The sequence below is a fragment of the Convolutriloba macropyga genome, chromosome 8 (genome assembly GCF_964194025.1).
Source record: "Convolutriloba macropyga chromosome 8, txConMacr16.3, whole genome shotgun sequence".
NCBI lineage: Eukaryota > Metazoa > Xenacoelomorpha > Acoela > Convolutidae > Convolutriloba > Convolutriloba macropyga.
Window position 1 is genome coordinate 43924668 of NC_134475.1, and position 22857 is coordinate 43947524.

General features: G+C 37.2%; 1 protein-coding gene across 2 annotated transcripts in view; it reads right to left on the reverse strand.

The window, feature by feature from the left end:
• Nucleotides 1-22857, reverse strand: part of LOC142344750 (uncharacterized) — an 83834-nt gene that overhangs the window by 25988 nt on the left and 34989 nt on the right. For both annotated transcript variants that reach the window (XM_075396646.1, XM_075396645.1), the window contains one exon: nucleotides 3960-4150. In XM_075396646.1, the coding sequence (XP_075252761.1) occupies nucleotides 3960-4150 (191 nt within the window). The remainder of the gene's footprint in view (nucleotides 1-3959; nucleotides 4151-22857) is intronic.

Genomic DNA, 22857 nt, shown 5'->3' on the forward strand with positions numbered 1-22857 from the left:
ATTGATTAGACCCATTTACGCGTCATCCGCTAACGGCAAAAACTGTCTTTGATGATACAAAAGGACAAACAACATAAACACGGACAAATCTGGTCAAGACTTATTTTGCCAATGAGACCAGTCATTATGAAACTAAGAAATATCAACCGATTAACGTCGGATGAATTGCTCGCGAATAAAACAAAAATCACTGAAATGTTATTCAATCAATCTGTCGAAGTTATTCAATCAACTCAAAACTAATATCCGTTCTTTCTCAAATCTATCAAACCGCTATAAAAATTATTTTGAACTACAAACTCCCCAAATGCTATAAAAGACTTGGAGAATACGTACTCCTAAACAGCTTCCAATCACGCAAAATGGTAACATAACTGAAACATAGCTGGCAAATTGCCAGAAAATAGCCGCAATAGCTTCATAGATCTGTAGTCTCAATAAGAAGGTAAAAAGACAGACCAAAAAAGAAACTTATTCTTTTCATTAGGTGCGGAGATGTTTAAATTTTGATTGAGAACCTGCATAACTTACTGCTGTTTCTCTTAGTTGCTCTTAAATAACCTTCAATTAGAGTGATATACACTCACTTGACCTTATCTCTTTGAATTAAAGCAAAGAAAAGTCAATTTCAGAGTGAGGAAGTCATTTTTGAGAGTGATGTAAGTCACGTGTGACCAAAAATTTAATCAGGCGAATGAACAAAAAACTAGCTCCACTAAGAGTGAAAAATGACGTCACGCACGCAATTCAGTTGAAATGGCATGAACGAATGAACAAAAAGCAGATTTGAAGTGGTAGTGACGTCATATGGTCGTAACAAAAATCGTGACGACGAAATAAATAAAAAACCAAGAGAAGGCCAATAATAGCCTCAGCTATCGCTTCGCGGCTATTAATAACATTGGGCGATTGCTCTCAAACAACCAGCAAGCGGTTGGCTTCGGTAGTACCCAGCTGCTACTTAAGAGATGCTAGCATTGAAGTGCGCAAGCATCGGGGGTTAGGTTTGGGCTGCATATGTGGGTGTCCAAACCGCCAGTAGTATGAGGGCGGACTGGGCATGTAGTTGTGGGGGTTGCGGGCGAGGTGACTGAGGGGACATAGGGGAATAACTTCCCTTCATACCATAAAATAGTCTCCTCAAAACTGTTTTGGTGAATCACACTCTTAGAGACTGACAAGGGGTGAGGCGCTAAGAGAACTTAATGACCTCTGAGCGTTACCTGTTCATTCCGTTTTGAGGACGAAAACTCAAATGGGTCGGACAAAAAATCGCACTAACATAATTGCTACGTCATTTGATAGCAATTAAAATAGCTCAAAATTGAATCTAGAAGTTTAATATTTGCTTAAAATTGAACGATTCAAACAGCTTCAATTGAAAAAAAATGAGTTTAAACTAACAAAATGTTTTGAAAATACCACACATGATTATAAAAGATCGCTCTCTTAGCGAAAATTTCATCACCTTTTGTCACTTTTTACTGTTCTGACTTTTGTCGTCCTGTCTTGAATACAATGCAACAAAATTAACGAATAAAAAAGACGCTCCAATACTCCTCTTCGAGCCGTAAAAAGACAGCTAACCAATACAATTCAAGTCCTTTAATTGTAAAAAAAGGGAGTTCCTAAATAATAGTCGTTTGAAAGGCTGAAGGCGGCTATTAAAAAGCACTGCAACTTGCCTATTGTTTATAGTTACCCGACTCGGCGAAGTAACTCAAAACTTGGGCTAACATCTCGAACCGTCACGTGATTTTCGATTGATGCCAGTTTTCTTAATGGCTTCATCAGAGTCACGTAACCTATACACCCGCTGTGCTTGATTTCTTGTTAATCAATGAAATTTTTGGAAATAGTGTTTCTGTGGTTCGTAACCTGTCAGCAAGTTGACAACAATGAGATCTTACGGGTGTTCCTCTGATGAACAAAGAAATGCATGAAAGATTTTGCATGTATAAGATTTAAAGTGAAGACAACAGAGATCGACTTTGAGACAATGGACAACAGGGAGAGTTGTTCTTCGATTGATTCAATAGAATGCCTGTCATTATAGAATGAAAGCGATAGATATTTAATACGTTGACAACATTAATGATAGTAATAGTAGTATATGATACAACTTTATTGGGGGGGGGGAATTCTTCCCTTTCCATCCAAAAAATAATCTATAATAGGTTTTTCTGACATCTCACGGTTTTATATTCTAATTTTAATAGCAATGGCTAAACCCAGCTATCAGCAAAAACTTGAACGCCATTGTTTACACATGCATATTGAAACGCACTGAAATGATGCTCACAGTTGAAGGAACAAACAGATCTAAACCGAGCCCCCATCAAAAATTGGGAAAATTTCAAATCAACCCTCATTTTTTTTTAAAAAAAAACCTAATCTAAATGTTGCAAGGTTCAATCTTGATTCAGGATAATTTCAGTTATTTCCATTCGATTTGCATCAAAACCCTCCACCCCTCTTGCAGTGTTGAAGATCAGGTTCTTATACTACTAATAAAGCCAACAACTCCTTCATCTACAGCCAATGAGTTTCCCCTGTTCAGTATGCCAATTGCAGGTTGGCTCTACCTGCTCGAGGGGGAGAGTACTCAGAATCGGAAGAAGAGGAAGCAGGGACATTTATGGGTCCCCAGTATGCATGATGTTCCACGTACTCTGCACCAAATCATATATAACATTATTTTTACAGGAAAGGCGCGCACTGCTCATTTTAAAAAAAAAAACGCTTGTTTTCTGATCTCTTCCCGAAAATTGATCATCCTGAAAAACGCATAATTGAAACACAGAGGACTAACGTCGGGCGAATTACTCTCAAACGACAGACAACCGGTGGGCTTGGGTGACAAAGGGGGTCAAACTTTTAAGACTAAGAATCGCCCTTCAAGCCTTGAGATTGTTCTCCGCAAAACAGTTTCGGTGAATAGCATACTTAGACTAGCAAGTTGTAAAGCTATAAGAGAGCTGCTCGGCCTTCCGAGCGCTACCTGTTTATCCCGTTTTTGAGGACGAGAAGTCAAATGGCTCAGACGAAAAATTGGTCAAGCGAAAAATTGCAGTTAAAAACCACAGGACTAATATAATTGCTTCAAACATTGTTTGAGAGTAATTAACAACAAACTTCGCTTGAGAGCAATAAAAAAACTGACATTCCGAATATTCTCACTTTTCAAAAAGCGATTTTCATTTTTAGTTCCTAAAATTGGGAATAAAATCTTGTTTTGCACCTCTGCTGGTGGTCAATCGCTTTGGAACTCAATAACGATACAGGATCATAAACAAACATTTTAGTGCCCCCAAACCCATTCTCTTGGTAAGCAAAACGATTGTTTTCGATAACAATCATCGATCAGGCAGGAGTCGGCAAGCAGTCAGATCAGAAGTCAACTATTTCAAAGCCACTGTTTTTGAAATTGTTGGCTCTTGACCGACTTTTGGCCATGAACAAAAATTTTGGTCCCAAAAAATAAGTGGAACACAAAAGTGTAGTTCTGACGTAGGAGGCACAATTTTTTTTGCGATGGTTGGGGACACATGCGCCTTTTTAAAGTTGTTTACTGCTATTATAATTGAGCTATTGATGTTCTGCAAAACTTGGTTCATACAAGCAGTTAATAATGCACGAGCGTTAAAAAAACGCGAAAAATAAAACTTTTAAAATTGTGAAATTAAATTTTGACCCTATTACCAAAAAAATTCCAAAAAATCAAGCTTCGAAAATCAAGTGCAACAAAAATTTCGAAAAAGATTGATTTTCTTCATTTTCGAAAAAAATTGATTTTCTTTTGGAAAAAGATTGATTTTAATACCCGAGAAAAATTGATTTTTTGAAAAAAATTGATTTTAATAAGAAATTTTAGTATCCAGAACATGATTATACAGGACCTTATATATTACATTTGCGAAGAGAATTGCAAAATTAATCAGTGAAATTAAAGGACCAACCAATTTCTTCCTTTCTGATTTGCCTCATCAGTTCGGCCTTCTTGGCCTCCAGTCTCTGTGATTCCTTCTCGTTCTCATCAGCAGTACAACTGTCCCGCCTCCTTCCTCTTCCTCCCACCTTCGAGTCCTTCCTCTCCTCCCTACTTCTTCCGCTGCTGGTATTGTCAACTCTTTTGGCAGGGGAATCGTCTCTGCAGCAGAACAAATACCACCGACATCTGACGAATTGATCCAAAGCAATTAAGGTATTCAAATTCTTCCCTTTAATTCACACTGAAGGAGAGAGTGATTTCAATTCGCTCTGTTGTTAGAAAGTGCTCGAGTTTATCATTTACCAATTAGGTGATCAAAATGGAAACATAAAAATAATTTTGTTTAAATGCTGCTTCGATTTCTTAATGTAAACAGCCGTCAGTGCACGCCACTGAATTCATGCTTCAATTCTAAACGAAAACGTTTTATGTCACGCAAAAATCAAAATCATTGAAAACAATTTAAATTGATCGTACAAAATCGCAAATTAAAAATAGCTACATGGACCGGACACGCGCCGCTGAAACTAATGGCGCCGAGGAATTCAAGCGCTAACCATACCCAATAATAAAAAAATTTCAAAGCCAATAGAATCTTGAAAAGAAGATTAAATGAAGCATTCTTTATTCAAACATATAAAATTGAAAACAAAACAAGTTTATTGTGTAGGCCGTTTCGCCTTCATTTAACTTCGACTATGAGCGATAGTGACGAGCAGCTCAAACAATTGCAGAATGATGAAAAACGTTCCCAGCAGATTGCCGGAAAACAGCCGCCACTGATTTCCACAACCCGGATTGCGATTGAGAACATAACCGACTAATGTCGGGCTAGTTGCTCTCAAACGACCGGCCAGCGGTTGGCTTCGGTAGTAGCCAGCTGGGACATAGGCACGCTAGCATTAAGGGGGTTACCAGTATTTGTGTTGGGGGGGGGGGGGTGGTCAAGCGATGGGGGTAGGGTTCCGAAGGCTAGATGAGAGGAGGGTTCAAAACAACAGGTGGAGGAGGGTGGACAATGGGAGTGTTGAGGAAGGGGGTAATGGGGGGAGGGCTGATGGCGGGGAGGTGACTGAGGGGGTCAAACTTAAGAACCACTCTTTACAAACTTCGTTTGAGAGCAATTAAAGAAAATTCATTTTTCTACAAAAACATTTTTTAAGTTCGAACTATTTTGATGTCATTTTGTACTTGGATACTCCTGTTTCTTATTGAAAGGATACAAGAGCTAGTATCAATACAAAAAAGCATTAGAGGTGGTCACGGAGACTTGTAACAACAAAGTTCAGATAGCGGGCTTTATGACATTTATTATGTAACTATTTTCGATTTAGTTTTTATGTCTCCGTTTTTTTTTCAGATTGCTCTGCTGAGCAAAAGCTTGGAGCAGAAAAAAAGAATAAAAAATGAGCCGAGAAAAGTGCAAACGATTCCACGCAAAAAGAAACCACCTGCGAACTAAGCTAAAGCGAAACAAATTTCTTCGAGGCAAAGTAAAAAAAACAACCAGAAAAATCCGGAATCGACCCGAAGTAAACCTATTCTTACACCCTGACCAACCACTAACTAAACTAACGAAACCATTTATTTATTTTTACCGATCACTTTGAAAGACAAGGGAACAGGAAACATATTAGAAGGGAAAAGCAAAGTGTGATGACAGAGTGTCTAATTAAATTAGTTAATGTTCAATAGAAGATTACATGATAGAAAAAATAACAAACGTATAAAAAGGGAAAAAAGAAAACATCGTAAAAAGGGAGAAATAGAGAACAAAATGAAAACCAATAAGCTGTTGTAACTTGTTTGTAACGTTCTCTAAAAAAGCAAAGTGTCAAAAAATGTTTTCCACACAGCTGAAGAAACAATTTCTGCTAATTCATTGAGCACCCACACGCAACGGCACCGGAAAACACTTAAAACAAGAGCAAAAACCAAAAAACTACAAAAAACACATAACTGGTTGATTTTGAAAATCTGGCTTCTCAAACCTTTATTTTCTTCACTTAGAAACACGCCCCCCGAAGACAACTCTATATAACAGACTGAACACCAAAAACTATTCATAAAGGCAGAATAGGACAAAAACAAAACCAAAATAGAAATTAGCAGAAGGTCATCAAAACCATATGACGGCCACATTCAAACAAAAACACAAGACAGTAGAAGAAAATCATCAAAAAACACCAGACAGTAGAAAGAGAAAAAAAATCACTAAAAATATGATAGGAGGTGGCCAAAAGAGGCCACTATAATAACGTGCTGAAGTGATGAAGGCAGCTATTAAACAACTAACATATTCGAAAATAAATTGCTTTTACAGTTCAACATCTAAAACGACTTAAGTCGGACAAACTGCTCTCAATCAACAGGCGGGGTATTTTAATTCAGGGGATGTAGTCTCAACAAATTTTGCTATAAGTGTTTAAAAAAGTCCGACAAGGGAAGGATTCGAACCCCGACTTTATTTGAGACACAGCAATTGAAATCACTCAAAAATGAAGAAGTCACTTAAGAAAAGGAATGTTTCAGAACAACAGAGCAAAAACGGTTAACCGAAAAACTTTGCATTAAAAGGACACAAATGTTTACATTAATTGCTTCAAACTTCGTTCCTGAGCAATTAAACATAATTTTGGACTTACAAATCTGTCAAAAAAATTTTCAAACAGCTTGCGGATTATCGAACAATAGCCGCGAAATTGACGGTTCAGGCCCTTTGTTCAAAAGATCACAAAGACTAAAAGACCATAGTGTTACTAAAACATTCTAATTTCAACAAAGGTTATTCTTAATTTCATATGAAAATTCAAAAACCAATGTCCTGTAAGTAATGTAGCTCTACAATAAGCTAATTTGGGTGACGTCTAGTCAATTTCAATTTAAGTTTCAATCAGTGTCAACATCAATTTAAAGTGTCAAGCCGACAATTCATGAATTACCTTGAAGATACTTGCACAGAAATTCCTGAACTACCTTGCCAGAAAATATCCACAACAGCATCGTACATCTGCAATCTCAAAAAGAAACTTTTTATTAAATGCCAAGATGTTGCATTTTGCTAAATAGTCCGTTTAACTTATTGCTGCTTCTAATAGCCGCTCTCAAAAAACTTTCAATTAGTGACGGACGGAGGGACGGACTGAAGCGCACGCATGCACACACACACGCACACACACAAACACACATACACAGACATACACACATGCACACACACACACACACAAACAAAACACACACATACACAAACACACACACACACAACAACACGCACACACAAACACACACGCACACACTTGAACTTGATCTCGTGGTATTGAAGTACAGAAAGTTCAATTTCAGAGTGAGGAAGTCATTGTTGAGAGTGAGGTTGCCGCGTGTGACCAAACAAAAAAGTTAAACAACCGACTAATGTCGGGCGAAATGCTCTCAAACCACTGGCGAGCGGTTGGCTTCATCAGTTGCTAGCTACTGTTGAGCGAGGCTAGTTTTAGCTTGATTCGACTCTGCAACTTTTAGTTTTCTACCCCTGTTAGTAAATAAATCACAAAGTAAACTGATATTGTAAACATTTCCAAAATATTGCAAAATTTAAAAGGAAAGTTTCCAGATTTCGCAGTAAAAATGTTCAAAACAATTTTGTGCCGAACCAGTATTCATGATATTAATATTCGTGATATTGTTATCATCAGGACCACTTCATTGTCTCAGGACGCTATCTAGTATCCCTATTTCATGTCCTAAATAGTTTCACTGGCTCATAAATATCCAGAAACTTGGAACATAACAATTTTTCAAAAAATTGAAAATTTAGAAAATTTAATTTTTATCAAAAATTTGCAACAAAATCGAGTCATTTAAATACTGATAACCCTTCCATTGACTCTAGAAACTATGCAGCAACCTATTATCAAACACTGTAGGAGGTCCCTAAGACCCTGTTGCCGGAAAATAAAAATCAAAAGATTAAAAACTTAAATTTGCAATTATTTAAAAAAAACTGCTTAAATTGGGTATATTAAAATCTTGAAAAATATTACATTACATCTACAAACTATACAGTGACCTATAATCACACCCTAGACGAGGTTGTGTGACTCTTGAGGCTCTTTTAAATAAAAAATTTCATTTAAAAAATTTCCAAAATTTGGGTTAACAAAAACTTAAAAATTAATCCAAGACCAAAAATTTCCAGTAATTTATTATTAAACCTTAACGGAGGTTTCCTGACCCTGAAAAAAACTTGAATGATGACAATAAATGTCAAAAATACGAGAAAATTTGAAAAAATTGTCAAAAAAAGTTTAAATATTGAAAAACATTCCATTACATCTATGAACTATACAGTAGCCTATTGTCAAACCCTAAAGGGGGTTCCTTTGCTCCTGAGCTTGAAAAAACCTAAAAAACGACAAAAATTTTCAAAGAGTTTGAAAAATAAGTTTTATCAAAAAATTGCTGAAATTTGTGATATTAAAAAGTTGAAAACTAATCCATGGTCAAATAAAAAAAATTCAGTACCTTATCAACAAACACTAAAGGAGCTTTTCTGGCCTCTGCGTCTGAAAAAACGTATATAATGAAAAATGAACGTCAAAAAAACTGAAAAAATTGCAATTTTTGTCAAAAAATGCTAAAACGTGATGTTAAAATGTTGAAACCATTCCACTACCACTAGAAACTATGCAGTCACCTACTATGAAACGCTAGAGGAGGTTCACTGATACCTAGGTCTGATTAAAATCAATAAAATGACAAAAGTTTTGGGGAGGCAAAACTGGGGGGGGGGGGGGAGGGTGGGGCAGAACCGCTCTTCACAGCATAAGTTTGAGTCTCCAAAAACAGTTTGAGCGGAAACAGCTGATAATGCCCGCTGGGCGCCACCTGTTTATCCCGTTTTTGAGAACGAACGAAAAATCAAATGGGTCAGACGAAAATTCGGTCAACAAAAAAATTGCATAAAAAGACCGACAGGACTAATAAAATTGCTACGAACTTCGTTTTAGAGAAATTAATCACGCGAATGAGATGAAAACTTGCTCCACTAAGGGTGAAATATGATGTCACGCATGCAATTCGGTTGAAATTGCATGAACGAGTGAATAAAAAACATTGCCAGCAAATTACTGGAAAATAGCCGCCATTGACTTGCTTGACGCACATTGGAATTAAAACAGAAAAAGAGAAAAAATTAAAGGAAATTGATAGAATTTTTTTAAGTGCCAAAGTGTTATTATTTGATGTGTAAAATCTGCATATTCGGGTAGATTCTTAAATTAAACTAGATTCAGCTTCTAAGTTGCAAACTTTTAGCATAAAACTAATGCCAGATAGCAAACGCTTTAATGAACTTGATAACCTAATGCATTATGACTTAATGACCGGGCTTTATGTTTATCCAGTTTCTTTTGATTTTGCTCTTCTGACTTTGACCATAATCACTACATTACGTAATTCATTAAGTGAAAGAACTTAATATCCACACAGTTGAAACAGTGAGAGTAGTATAAGTAAATGACTAGTAGCACACCACGGGGGGGGGGTCACGCACTGTAAAAAAACGACCCCCTCTAAATCTTGTAAAAGGATTTTCGCCCCACCGGGATTCGAACCCGGATCTAGTGCATGGGAAGCGGATATCTTACCACTGGGCCAAAGGTGTATACAATCTCCCCCTGCTTATTGAGGATACGTTCTACCACTGCGCCATTGAGTCCATTGTTAACGTCTTTATAGAATTTAAGATACGTTATTCTTCGTATTCATTTCTTCGTATTCAAAGGTTTTTACTCTTTACGGCTAGCCTAGATTTAAGCGTAACACAGACAATAGCGAGAGCTATTATTAAATGTGAACTAATTAACGCGTGGTTGTTGCTATTACATCTCCGTTCTCGTTACTATAACTCACTGGAATTTTACTGTTCATAAACTTAAGTCTGCTTTTCCCGAAACGGTGTCGGGGATAGTAATTTATGTAAGCTGTCTGGTTCTCTTCCGCGACTATTCAATACTCTATTTTATTCACTCAATGACTAATCTGTCTACAATTCCCGAGTTATAATTTTGCAAAACTTCAACTAGTTTAATAAACTTATGAAACAAACATTATTCATCCCCAAATGCAGAAATTTGTAGCTTGTCTAGACATTTTTGGCATCGTGATTAATCATATTGTTAGTTACGTAAATTTTTAGTTCAATTTTCATTTTGTTGTAAATTCCTTATGATATCAGACTAACAAAACCAATAAAGAATTTGAAAAAGTTTTTGAGTATTAAATATTAGAAAAAATTGGCAGTCCACTTTTAGGTTTGGACTTAACACCAGTGCTACGATATTAATATCTGTGTTTGGAATTAACACATAGCTACAACTTGTCAACTATAGAAAGGTAAGTACACTTTATTAACCTGAGTTACCTGTTCACTTTCCCTTGAACTGTTTTGTGTTACCAATGAACTGAATCCAGTTTGTAATTTCAAATGTGATAGTAGTCTATCTCCAGTTAAAACTGTTTGATTTTATAAATTGAAACTGATTTGCTTCCCCCAACACACACGCACGCACACACGCATCAGGATGTTTGGTGTAATTACAAGCAATATTAAAGCCAACCCCTCCCCTTATCCATACAGTTCACTTACTAGGTATCATATTATCATTATGAAATAAGAATGGAACATTCAAACAATTGTTGATAGGTAACCTACTTTTCGAAACGATGGAGATAGAAGTTGTTGAAATTTCATCCTCATCAAATGATGAACCCGATGATCGAAACGAAATCGAAGAAATCAATGCGGAAATTCAAGCAACCAACAGTCGGTCGGTTTCAAATGGAGATTCTAGTGAATATGAAGGCTCGTCTGATGTTGAAAACACGGGACTTAACGAATCGTTTGAAAACATTCCCGAAAATCTGGGAGTACGTTCTCTTGCGAGCATTAATGTGGCTAGACATGCTTGCGATAGTTGTCTTTTTTTCCGAAAAATGCATCAACAGGCGAGAGTGTACTACAATGCAGGTGCCCTCAAGTTAGAACTAGCAAAAAAAAATAACAAACGAGCAACCCGAAAGCGACATCAGGCAGAAAAGTACTATGAAGCTGCGAATCGAAAATTACAGAGAGCCAATGATAGAGAAACCGATATCGAAAATTTAGCCCCAGGTAGACGTACACGCAAAGCTGCCATGAAAGCAAGAGAAGCGTTGAGAGAGATCAACTCAAGAGCTAATCATTAGAACACTTTTAACTGAATACTATTGCTTTTGTTGTCAATTAAAAACCTTTCAGTTATACAATTTTTCACCTAAGCGGTTACCTAAGCGAGTTTTAACTTGTACATATCAAGGTTATTGGTGAAAAATAACTTGTTTATTGGATCTTAAGCTACCTGCTGGTTACCTAAGCGAGTTTTAACTTGTACATATCAAGAGAAATGGTGAAAAATAACTTGTGTATTGGATCCTAAGCTACCTAATGGATACCTAAGCGAGTTTTAACTTGTACATATCAAGGGTATTGGTGAAAAATAACTTGTTTATTGGATCTTAAGCTACCTGCTGGTTACCTAAGCGAGTTTTAACTTGTACATATCAAGAGAAATGGTGAAAAATAACTTGTGTATTGGATCCTAAGCTACCTAATGGATACCTAAGCGAGTTTTAACTTGTACATATCAAGGGTATTGGTGAAAAATAACTTGTTTATTGAATCTTAAGCTACCTGCTGGTTACCTAAGAGAGTTTTAACTTGTACATATCAAGGGTATTGATGAAAAATAACTTGTTTATTGGATCTTAAGCTACCTGCTGGTTACCGAAGCGAGTTTTAACTTGTACATATCAAGAGAAATGATGAAAAATAACTTGTGTATTGGATCCTAAGCTACCTAGTGGATACCTTAGCGAGTTTTAACTTGTACATATCAAGAGATATGGTGAAAAAAACTTGTGTATTGGATCCTAAGCTACCTAGTGGATACCTAAGCGAGTTTTAACTTGTACATATCAAGAGAAATGGTGAAAAATAACTTGTGTATTGGATCCTAAGCTACCTAGTGGATACCTAAGCGAGTTTTAACTTGTACATATCAAGGATATTGATGAAAAATAACTTGTTTATTGGATCCTAAGCTACCTGCTGGTTACCTAACCGAGTTTTAACTTGTACATATCAAGGATATTGATGAAAAATAACTTGTGTATTGGATCCTAAGCTACCTAGTGGATACCTAAGCGAGTTTTAACTTGTACATATCAAGGGTATTGGTGAAAAATAACTTGTATATTGGATCCTAAGCTATCCGCTGGTTACCTAAGCGAGTTTTAACTTGTACATATCAAGGGTATTGGTGACATTTTTGTGGCCGAACAAAGTAGTGTGGAGAGCAAAAGGGAGTGCAAAGCGGAGAGCAAGGTGGAGAGCAACGAGGAGAGCAAGTTGGAAACCGACTGCAGTAAAGGAATAATTCAGTTAGTCCTTTTAAGTTTTACATCTTTTTGTACAGTTTTTTTGGGTTTTTCTAATTACAAAACTCTCCTCTTTGTCTCATGGCATTTTAATTCATCACCAATTTCTGCTGTTGCTCACCTTTATATTTTTCTTTGTTGATAAATTCTATATATATTGGGAATTAATTTTAATATCTTGTCTGGAGTACAAAGTCTTGAGATAAACAGTCTGAAGAGTAGCAGGAACTGTACTCGCTTGACGCCAGTAAACTCCTTGCCTTCTTAACTTTGGCAACCCCAATGATTGAGAAGCGGACCTTGCTGGTTTAGAGAAACCCCATTGCGAAAATTAGACGGCACCAGTTCACAAACTTTTAACACGCACCACCATTCACAAACACTCACTGAGTTCACTTAGACACTTAGATCAGTTGTAGGGTAGATTATGACAGATTGCTACAATCGACACAGATGATCTACGGAGGTAACTATGAACATGTTCCTAATTTTTTCGAGAAAAAGAGGAATTGTTGTTTGGCAATAAACATCAGCTACTTTTTTCATTTCCATCTGATAGCGCGGAAGCTTTTTAAACGCTTATACTATGGATTGAAGGCACTGAGGATAAAAATGAGTTAGTTAATAATTGATCAACTGCATATGGGGGAGCTTTTAAAAGACTTATACTATGGATTGAAGGTACTGAGGTTAAAAAAGACTTAGTTATTAATTGATCAACTGCTTATATGGGAGCTTTTAAAAGACTTATACTATGGATTGAAGGTACTGAGGACAAAAATGACTTAGTTATTAATTTATCAGCTGCTTATGGGGGAGCTTTTAAAAGACTTATACTATGGATTGAAGGTACGGAGGATAAAAATGACTTAGATATAAATTGATCAACTGCTTATATGGGAGCTTTTAAAAGACTTATACTATGGATTGGAGGCACTGAGGATAAAAATGACTTAGTTATTAAATGATCAGCTGCTTATGGGGGAGCTTTTAAAAGACTTATACTATGAATTGAAGGTACTGAGGACAAAAATGACTTAGTTATTAATTGAACAACTGCTTATATGGAAGCTTTTAAAAGACTTATACTATGGATTGGAGGCACTGAGGATAAAAATGACTTAGTTATTAATTGATCAGCTGCTTATGGGGGAGCAAAAAGACTTAGTTATTAATTGATCAACTGCTTATATGGGAGCTTTTAAAAGACTTATACTATGAATTGAAGGTACTGAGGACAAAAATGACTTAGTTATTAATTGATCAACTGCTTATATGGAAGCTTTTAAAAGACTTATACTATGGATTGAAGGTACTGAGGACAAAAATGACTTAGTTATTAATTGATCAGCTGCTTATGGGGGAGCTTTTAAAAGACTTATACTATGGATTGAAGGTACTGAGGTTAAAAAAGACTTAGTTATTAATTGATCAACTGCTTATATGGGAGCTTTTAAAAGACTTATACTATGGATTGAAGGTACTGAGGACAAAAATGACTTAGTTATTAATTGATCAACTGCTTATATGGGAGCTTTTAAAAGACTTATACTATGGATTGAAGTTACGGAGGATAAAAATGACTTAGATATAAATTGATCAACTGCTTATATGGGAGCTTTTAAAAGACTTATACTATGGATTGGAGGCACTGAGGATAAAAATGACTTAGTTATTAATTGATCAGCTGCTTATGGGGGAGCTTTTAAAAGACTTATACTATGGATTGAAGGCACTGAGGTTAAAAAAGACTTAGTTATTAATTGATCAACATCTTATATGGGAGCTTTTAAAAGACTTATACTATGAATTGAAGGTACTGAGGACAAAAATGACTTAGTTATTAATTGATCAACTGCTTATATGGAAGCTTTTAAAAGACTTATACTATGGATTGAAGGTACTGAGGACAAAAATGACTTAGTTATTAATTGATCAGCTGCTTATGGGGGAGCTTTTAAAAGACTTATACTATGGATTGAAGGTACTGAGGTTAAAAAAGACTTAGTTATTAATTGATCAACTGCTTATATGGGAGCTTTTAAAAGACTTATACTATGGATTGAAGGTACTGAGGACAAAAATGACTTAGTTATTAATTGATCAACTGCTTATATGGGAGCTTTTAAAAGACTTATACTATGGATTGAAGGTACGGAGGATAAAAATGACTTAGATATAAATTGATCAACTGCTTATATGGGAGCTTTTAAAAGACTTATACTATGGATTGGAGGCACTGAGGATAAAAATGACTTAGTTATTAATTGATCAGCTGCTTATGGGGGAGCTTTTAAAAGACTTATACTATGGATTGAAGGCACTGAGGTTAAAAAAGACTTAGTTATTAATTGATCAACTGCTTATATGGGAGCTTTTAAAAGACTTATACTATGAATTGAAGGTACTGAGGACAAAAATGACTTAGTTATTAATTGATCAACTGCTTATATGGAAGCTTTTAAAAGACTTATACTATGGATTGAAGGTACTGAGGACAAAAATGACTTAGTTATTAATTGATCAGCTGCTTATGGGGGAGCTTTTAAAAGAATTATACTATGGATTGAAGGTACTGAGGTTAAAAAAGACTTAGTTATTAATTGATCAGCTGCTTATGGGGGAGCTTTTAAAAGACTTATACTATGGATTGAAGGTACTGAGGACAAAAATGACTTAGTTATTAATTGATCAACTGCTTATATGGGAGCTTTTAAAAGACTTATACTATGGATTGAAGGTACGGAGGATAAAAATGACTTAGATATAAATTGATCAACTGCTTATATGGGAGCTTTTAAAAGACTTATACTATGGATTGGAGGCACTGAGGATAAAAATGACTTAGTTATTAATTGATCAGCTGCTTATGGGGGAGCTTTTAAAAGACTTATACTATGGATTGAAGGCACTGAGGTTAAAAAAGACTTAGTTAATAATTGATCAACTGCTTATATGGGAGCTTTTAAAAGACTTATACTATGGATTGAAGGTACTGAGGACAAAAATGACTTAGTTATTAATTGATCAACTGCTTATATGGGAGCTTTTAAAAGACTTATACTATGGATTGAAGGTACTGAGGACAAAAATGACTTAGTTATTAATTGATCAGCTGCTTATGGGGAGCTTTTAAAAGACTTATACTATGGATTGAAGGTACTGAGGTTAAAAAAGACTTAGTTATTAATTGATCAGCTGCTTATGGGGGAGCTTTTAAAAGACTTATACTATGGATTGAAGGTACTGAGGACAAAAATGACTTAGTTATTAATTGATCAACTGCTTATATGGGAGCTTTTAAAAGACTTATACTATGGATTGAAGGTACTGAGGACAAAAATGACTTAGTTATTAATTGATCAGCTGCTTATGGGGGAGCTTTTAAAAGACTTATACTATGGATTGAAGGTACTGAGGACAAAAATGACTTATTTATTAATTGATCAGCTGCTTTTGGGGGAGCTTTTAAAAGACTTATACTATGGATTGAAGGTACTGAGGACAAAAAAGACTTAGTTATTAATTGATCAACTGCTTATATGGGAGCTTTTAAAAGACTTATACTATGGATTGAAGGTACTGAGGATGAAAATGACTTAGATATAAACTGAAACTGCCTATGCGGGACCTTTAAAAGACTTATACAGTACAATTTTTCTATAACTCGAGTTGGAAAGATTTTTTATTTCCATCAAACGGGGAAAACAAAACAAGTCACAAAAACTAAAGCAGAGTTCTTTCACAGAAATTAATTGTCATCACTATCAGTGTCAATTTGTACTACTCTCCATTTCTTTATTCTATCTACACTGATAGATTCTTTGTCTGATATCAGCTCCAGCGTTCGTTTTGCGCACTTTTTCGTCCGTTTTGAGGGTCCGGGATTGTTGATAGGTTGCTCTTGTGTTGAAGAGTTAGTAGAAACATGAATGGGGGATACGGGTCTTAGGTCTAGAAGACTACGAGACGAACCTGATTCAGCAGCCTGATCGTCTATAAAGGAACATCTTTCAATTTCGTCCTCAATCACTTGTTGAGTCAGATTTGCAAAATCTGCAATGTCCGCTTCAAGCTCATCGTCACTGTAAACACGCTGGTTGAGACCGGGATCAGGCGGAGACCAGACTTCTGCTGACATTTGGGGGCCTGTGTATTGAGTTGGTAGTTGACTTTCTGGCGTTAATGACTCGGCAACGTGTACAACAGTTTCTTCCTCATCACTCGAACCCCAATCTGGATCCTGTACTACGTTACGCATGAACATTTCCTCGCGCAGAGCGTGGTGGCCAAATGGTAGAGTTGTGATCTTGTCGTTTAAAATATACCGCTTGTCATCGTATCCCGAGAGTGACTTCTTGTTGCACACAACTGTCATTAGTTGGTGTTTGCTCGACGCAATTCTGGTGTTGATAAGTCGAACAGTTTCTCCTATGAGAACCTGTTTGTATAATTCATGTGTCATCATGCGCCTGGCGTCTTGAGTCACACCTTTCGCCGACTGCTTTGCAAGACCTAAAATAGAAGTTCATGCATTCTAGTTTTTGTTTTTCACTTTTTTTTTCGTTTTTTGGAAATTTAATCCCAGGTCTTTTTCTTACTTTTTATCCGGTTTTTCTTTACTCATTCAGCTTTTTGTTGTTTTCTTGGCTTTTTTCAGGTTTTGAAAAAAAAGTTGACTAACCATCTGCCAGTTTGATGGAATACAGCTTTGGCTTCAACCCCACAAACTCAGAAATCATCTTGCCTCCCATCTCATCTTTAAATTTTAGTGTCACCCTTGCGTTGCTTTGATCGTACATCTCGTGATTAGTTGGAAAGTTTGAGAAATCGAAAAGGTCCTTCACTGTGGTCTTCCGCTTCAAGTCTGCGAAGAAGTCGTTTGAGAAAATTTCATAAACAAACGAGTCCGTGTCCGAGTACAGTAGTTTACAATTGAAGTGTTTCTTCATTGTATTGTAGTGGAAGTCGTACATGAATTTCTTCGAAAGATCTAAGATGCAAGCACCTACGATAGTTGGTTTGTCCCATTCTATTTCAGTCTGATTCAAGCTTATCGTTGCCAAGTTTTCATCAATGATTTTGAACGAATTCATCTGTGGAGCGCTGGTCCATTTCAGTGTCTCTTCTTCACTTCGAGCCAGTTTTACTTTTATGCGATTGCGTTTCCCCTCACAGGTTTTCCCAAATGCGCTGTTCACCATTAGTTTATAGAAGTTCTCCTCGAACTTGTTCTTGGCTTGCTTTCGCTTCTGAGTGTTCAACTTGACATATGGCGCTAGCCATTTCGACTGGTTAAAAGCGAGTGATCGATGTAGTTTTTCAACTTTTAACCCCAACTGTACGTAGAGCTTCAATGTTTGATAGTGCAAAATGTAGTTCTTTTTGGGGAACAAGGTCTGGATCAATTTGTTACTCGAAGGCGGCGCATTCATCTGCATATCATTCAAAAGCTCTTCCTGATAGTCACCCAACCAGCATGCGTCAACTTTCTGTTTTGTTGGGGCCAAGGGAAAATCTGAATGAAGATCATGAAGTTCATCTGGGTACGACAAATCCACTTCTAATACGTAGCCAATATCGCTATCGTCAGGTGTCTCCAACACGCTTTGGATGAACGCTTTTTAAATTTCGGGATCCCAGTTTCCGTCAGTGTACTCAAAATTGTTCAATGGCAATGGAAACTTTTCCATTATGCCCCCATACAAATTGTTTGCATCAATCATCACTATGAAGGTTCAGGGTGCTTTGGGGTTGAAATTTGGTAGATATTTGTTGTTCGCAACCGCCAGCCGCTTATTGTATATCGAGCTTACGCCACCACGAATCAATCCTTCTACCATATCCAATTGTTCTCTCTCTTTTAGGAGTCTCAAGGGCGCTTTAGATAACTTTAGCATAGCATCACCAGAGAGATTAGAAGCGGTATAATACTGACAACAATCCAGTCCGTATGTTTCGTAACACACTTTGCGGAAGCAGAGCATAACTGCAGCTAGGAGAAACACATCAGTTTTGAGATACAATTTATAGTAATCTTCAATTGTTTCACATTGAAACTTTTCAAAAACTTCTAGCGCATGTTTGTACTCGTCTTCTGTAACGCTCACTTGATACTGTTGGAGACTATTCATCCACTTTTCTCGTGGTGGGAGTGCGGTCTCTTTCAGTTTAGTGAAATTATCAATGTAACAATAGGGGAAAAATCCCTTCCGTTTCAACATTTGCACTGAACTTTCTGGCCAATCCTTAAAGTGATGTTCTAGCAAAGTAAACTGATCAGAGGGTAAGTTTTGTGCTAGAGATTCTAATGACGAGGCCATGAAACGAAATGAGTCTAGTAGCCTGATATACTCATACACCGGTTTGATTACTCCATTCTTGTCCTGACGGTTGTAGACTAGAGCCCCAATTTCCAGAGCTATATATTTCTCATCTGTATTCGGAACAATTGATACAGTATTCCTCATGTTGCTACCCTGGAGAGCAAGAATTACATGGTGAAGATCGTAGTTTGAGAGATTGTGTGCAAATAGCGGAGTATAGTTGAGAAACCTCCTGTTAATGTTACAAGTGTTATGCGCCCATCCGAGGAATTCTCCAGTGAAGTGACAATGATCTAGAACTGTCGGGTTATTAAAATTGTGTTCCAATGGTTCTTCACATATCCAACAATTGGCGGCATCTTCTTTCGCGATGAGAGGCTGGCCAGAGAAATATTTGTGTTGCTGTTTAACACTGTAAACTTGTTTTGCTATGGTTTCCAAAGACTGAACAAATTTTTCCATGACCTTTGGACCTGTCAAACATTCAAAATGAAACGGTTCAGTTTGGTTCTGAGCAACAAACAACATTGCATAGCTGCACGGTTTATGTACTTCTATTGTTCTTGTTTCTGATTTGGTTGGGTTGTTTTGACATCCTGAGACAGGTTCGATTATTGACTCCAAGTCAAAAAAGCCAACAATTGGAGCAAACCAACGGGACTGAAACTTTTTGTAGACAAACGTTGTGTTTTTTGGCATACGCACGATTGCTGGTTTGTTTTTCCAGCAAAGTTCTAAATGTTTTTCATATCGTTCTTTTGAGGTGCAAACATGAAAACAGTTTCTACAAATATGATTATCTGTTCTAACTACTCGTTCCTTGACTTTATGAATAAGAGATCGCAGGTTTTTGATTAAAACGTAGTGATGCATTTGACCGTCGCTAAGAAGAAGAAGGTTCATGTTGAATTCACAGTTTTGTTTTTTGGAAACTCGGAATGGTATCAGACCGTTTTCAGCGTAGCTAAAATATTCAAACTTTTTTGGTTTTTAATCTTTTTTTCCTCATTTGCTTGTGTGCCATGATCTTCTTTTTAGTTTTGAAGTTTTTCGAAAAGAAAGATTTTTAACTTACCGAAAAACGTTGACGCAGACATTGTTCAGCTCTTCAAAGCGAGTCATCTGGTGGAAGCCCATAGGCATGTCAAACACACCATCTTGTTTTGCAAGCGGGTTGTCTGTTCCGTATGTTACTGGGCTGGTTATCCTGCGTGCCGGTGCACCAGGAGGAAGAAGTCGAGGGCCAAACTTAAAATGGTAGGCGGCAGTATAGCAATACAGAAAACAATTCTCGTCTTCTCGGTTTCTGATGTTCAGTAGAGATCATGTGCGCGCTAGTTTGCCTGGAAGCGCCAAATATGACGATGCCCTTATCGGTTTAGCTTTTGCTATTCGGATTTCAATATTGACAATTTGGTCGAGAGTCCAACCGCTACCATGGGAAGCAAAATTGTTGAGCGCTAGGAGCATCTGTTCTACCATTGCATGGAAGGTTTTATCTGCAAGACCACCGAAATCCACTCGTTCCATTTTTGATGCAACATGAATCGAAATTCTATCGGGCTGGCTTGCTGATAGATCATCATCGGTTTTCATGGGTTTGACGAGATCGATAACTGAGTTGAACTGAACTTTTTGTGAGTGTTGCTGAACACTAATATTGATAATGTTTTCAATCTCTCGGCGTTTTAGCTGCATAACGTGTAATAGATCAACGTCTCTTGACCCGACGGTAATCTCATAGACTTTCAGTGTATCGCCGAAAGCGCGTTCGTTTGGTATGATGCCTGAGTCCTGTAGGTTGTTTGCATCTACACTCCAAGCTGGTAGACCGTGGAAAGTGTTCATGTGCTCAAGATAATCAGCGTCACGTGGAAAACATTTTTGACAGTATATGCAGTATCGTGGACTGGTCGCCGCATGCTGCACAGTCATGTGTCCTGTTAGCTTATACAGGCTTCTCGTGGTGAAACCACATTCAGTGCACTCGAATGAGTTTGCTTGAGGATAGATCTTATGCACTTCTTTCCGATGTCGACGAACGCTTCTTCTATTTGCCAGTAGTTTATGACAAATTTCGCACTTGGCTTGCCCCATCGCACAAAATTGATTGTTGCTGTAAGAGAGTAACGGTGAAAGGAACGATTAATTAAAAAGTTTAGAAGTGACAAAAATGTATCAAGTTTGAATCAACTGAACGCAAAGTGTAAGGCAAAAAGCAAGAGTAATTTTTCAGTCCGGGGGACCCCGCTTTCGACAAGTTGATTGGCCAATCGGATGCAAGCAAGCTGTCTCCTATTTGTTTTTGTCGAGGGGCCATCACGTTACAGTGACGCAATTCAACCTGGTAGCGTTACTTTTTGTTTACATAGCGCACTCGGGTGCAGACAAAAATCTGAAGAATTTGTTTACAAGCCATCAACACAAGTCTGAAGAACTTGAATTTGTTTACAAGCCATCAACGTTTTTGTCATAGTCGAACGATTTAGTTTGTTTTTCCAGGGGAGGGGGAATTTAGTTCTTTATAAAGGTGAATTTTTGGTTGCTGAGTCATCGACCTAACTAAAAAGAAAGCGTGTATAATTGTTTACTTCATATGTTTTATAAACGACAACAGTTGAATTTCATTGATATCGGGAATGAATGGAAAATTATCATTGAGAACATAATGAGCAATATAAATGCAATAAAGTCCACACATTTGAGAGTCTGCACTTTGTAGGGGTTTATTTGTGTCACGTCTGTCTTCCATGAGGTCCACTATAATGCTATCATTAGTGCTTTGTCGAAATCGGTCTGATATGTGTTTATATGAATAGAGAGGTAATGCCAGCGGGTCGGCAAAGTATGTTATTGGGTAGGCATATCTCTTTGCAAGCACAATCCAATGAGATCCAGGTGAAGAGGCTGGTGAAGCGTTAACGATAGCAAATGAGTTGGTTGGCATGTGCAAGAGGAAATTGTCAGCTGCATAAACACCGTTGAATTTAAACATCAAATGACCTGATTGTAGAGTCAATTTGAATATTTTATCTTCATCCATTAGATTATAGGAAGAGCGTTTTTGGAAACGTTTCTCGAGGAATCGATATAAACTGTTGAACATTTCTCCCCGAGAAATAAAATTTCAATGTTGCGGGGCAACGCTGCACCGAACTTGAGTTCCACAGATAATGAAGAGTTTGTTAACTCGGGATGAATAAAATCATGTGTGGCTTCTTGAGTGCTGGTGAGATCAAACACCATAATGTAATGGTCAGGAAAATCAGATAGAGATATCCCGTGACCATTTTCTACATAAGCTAGTGCAGCCATTGAGTTGTAGTATAGTCGTTTATTATCAGTTGTTGACATTGGTGTACCAGCTGTGGCGAACCCATTTCGGTAAATTATTATCTCATTCAAATCAAACTTCTGGTATGAAAATGGATTGAGCGTGTTAGTACCGATGAACGCATCGCTGCGGCACATGGCGACTATTAGTCTACGAATAGGTTCTTTTGTGAAAATATCCTCCTGCTTCCAGCTCTGTTGCCCAGCTGTTGCTAGAAAAGCTTTCGAAATAACTTCATTATAGCGGTACATTGCAGGTGTCTTGAGAAGTGTTTTCTCGATTGCACCAAGCACGATATCGGAGACTGTCATTTTTCGCACGAACAAATTTGCTTCATCGATTTTGACTTTATAGTGTTTAGCCCCGTCTTCACTCACAATCGCAAAATCATCCTGTGATCGTCGGAAAGAAATTCGCAGCGTTACTCCACTCGTTAGATGCTTATCGCATGAAAAGAAATCGGTAGCTATTTTTCCATACAGTGTGAGTTGAGCAGATCTTCTCACAGTTTCTTGTCGAGCTGTGATTGTAGCGGCTGGGACGCCTGTTGGGTCTGCTTCATAATCATATCCTTGACATTTCAGCCAGGTTTTTTTCGCATCCGATCCATGAGAAAATTCTGTTTCAATGAAACTTTTGTGTGCGTAGTGACCATTGGCGCAAGAAATTTTGATGCCGTTTGCTGACACTATGCAATCGGCGAAAAGGGAATGTAAGACATTATTGGCTAG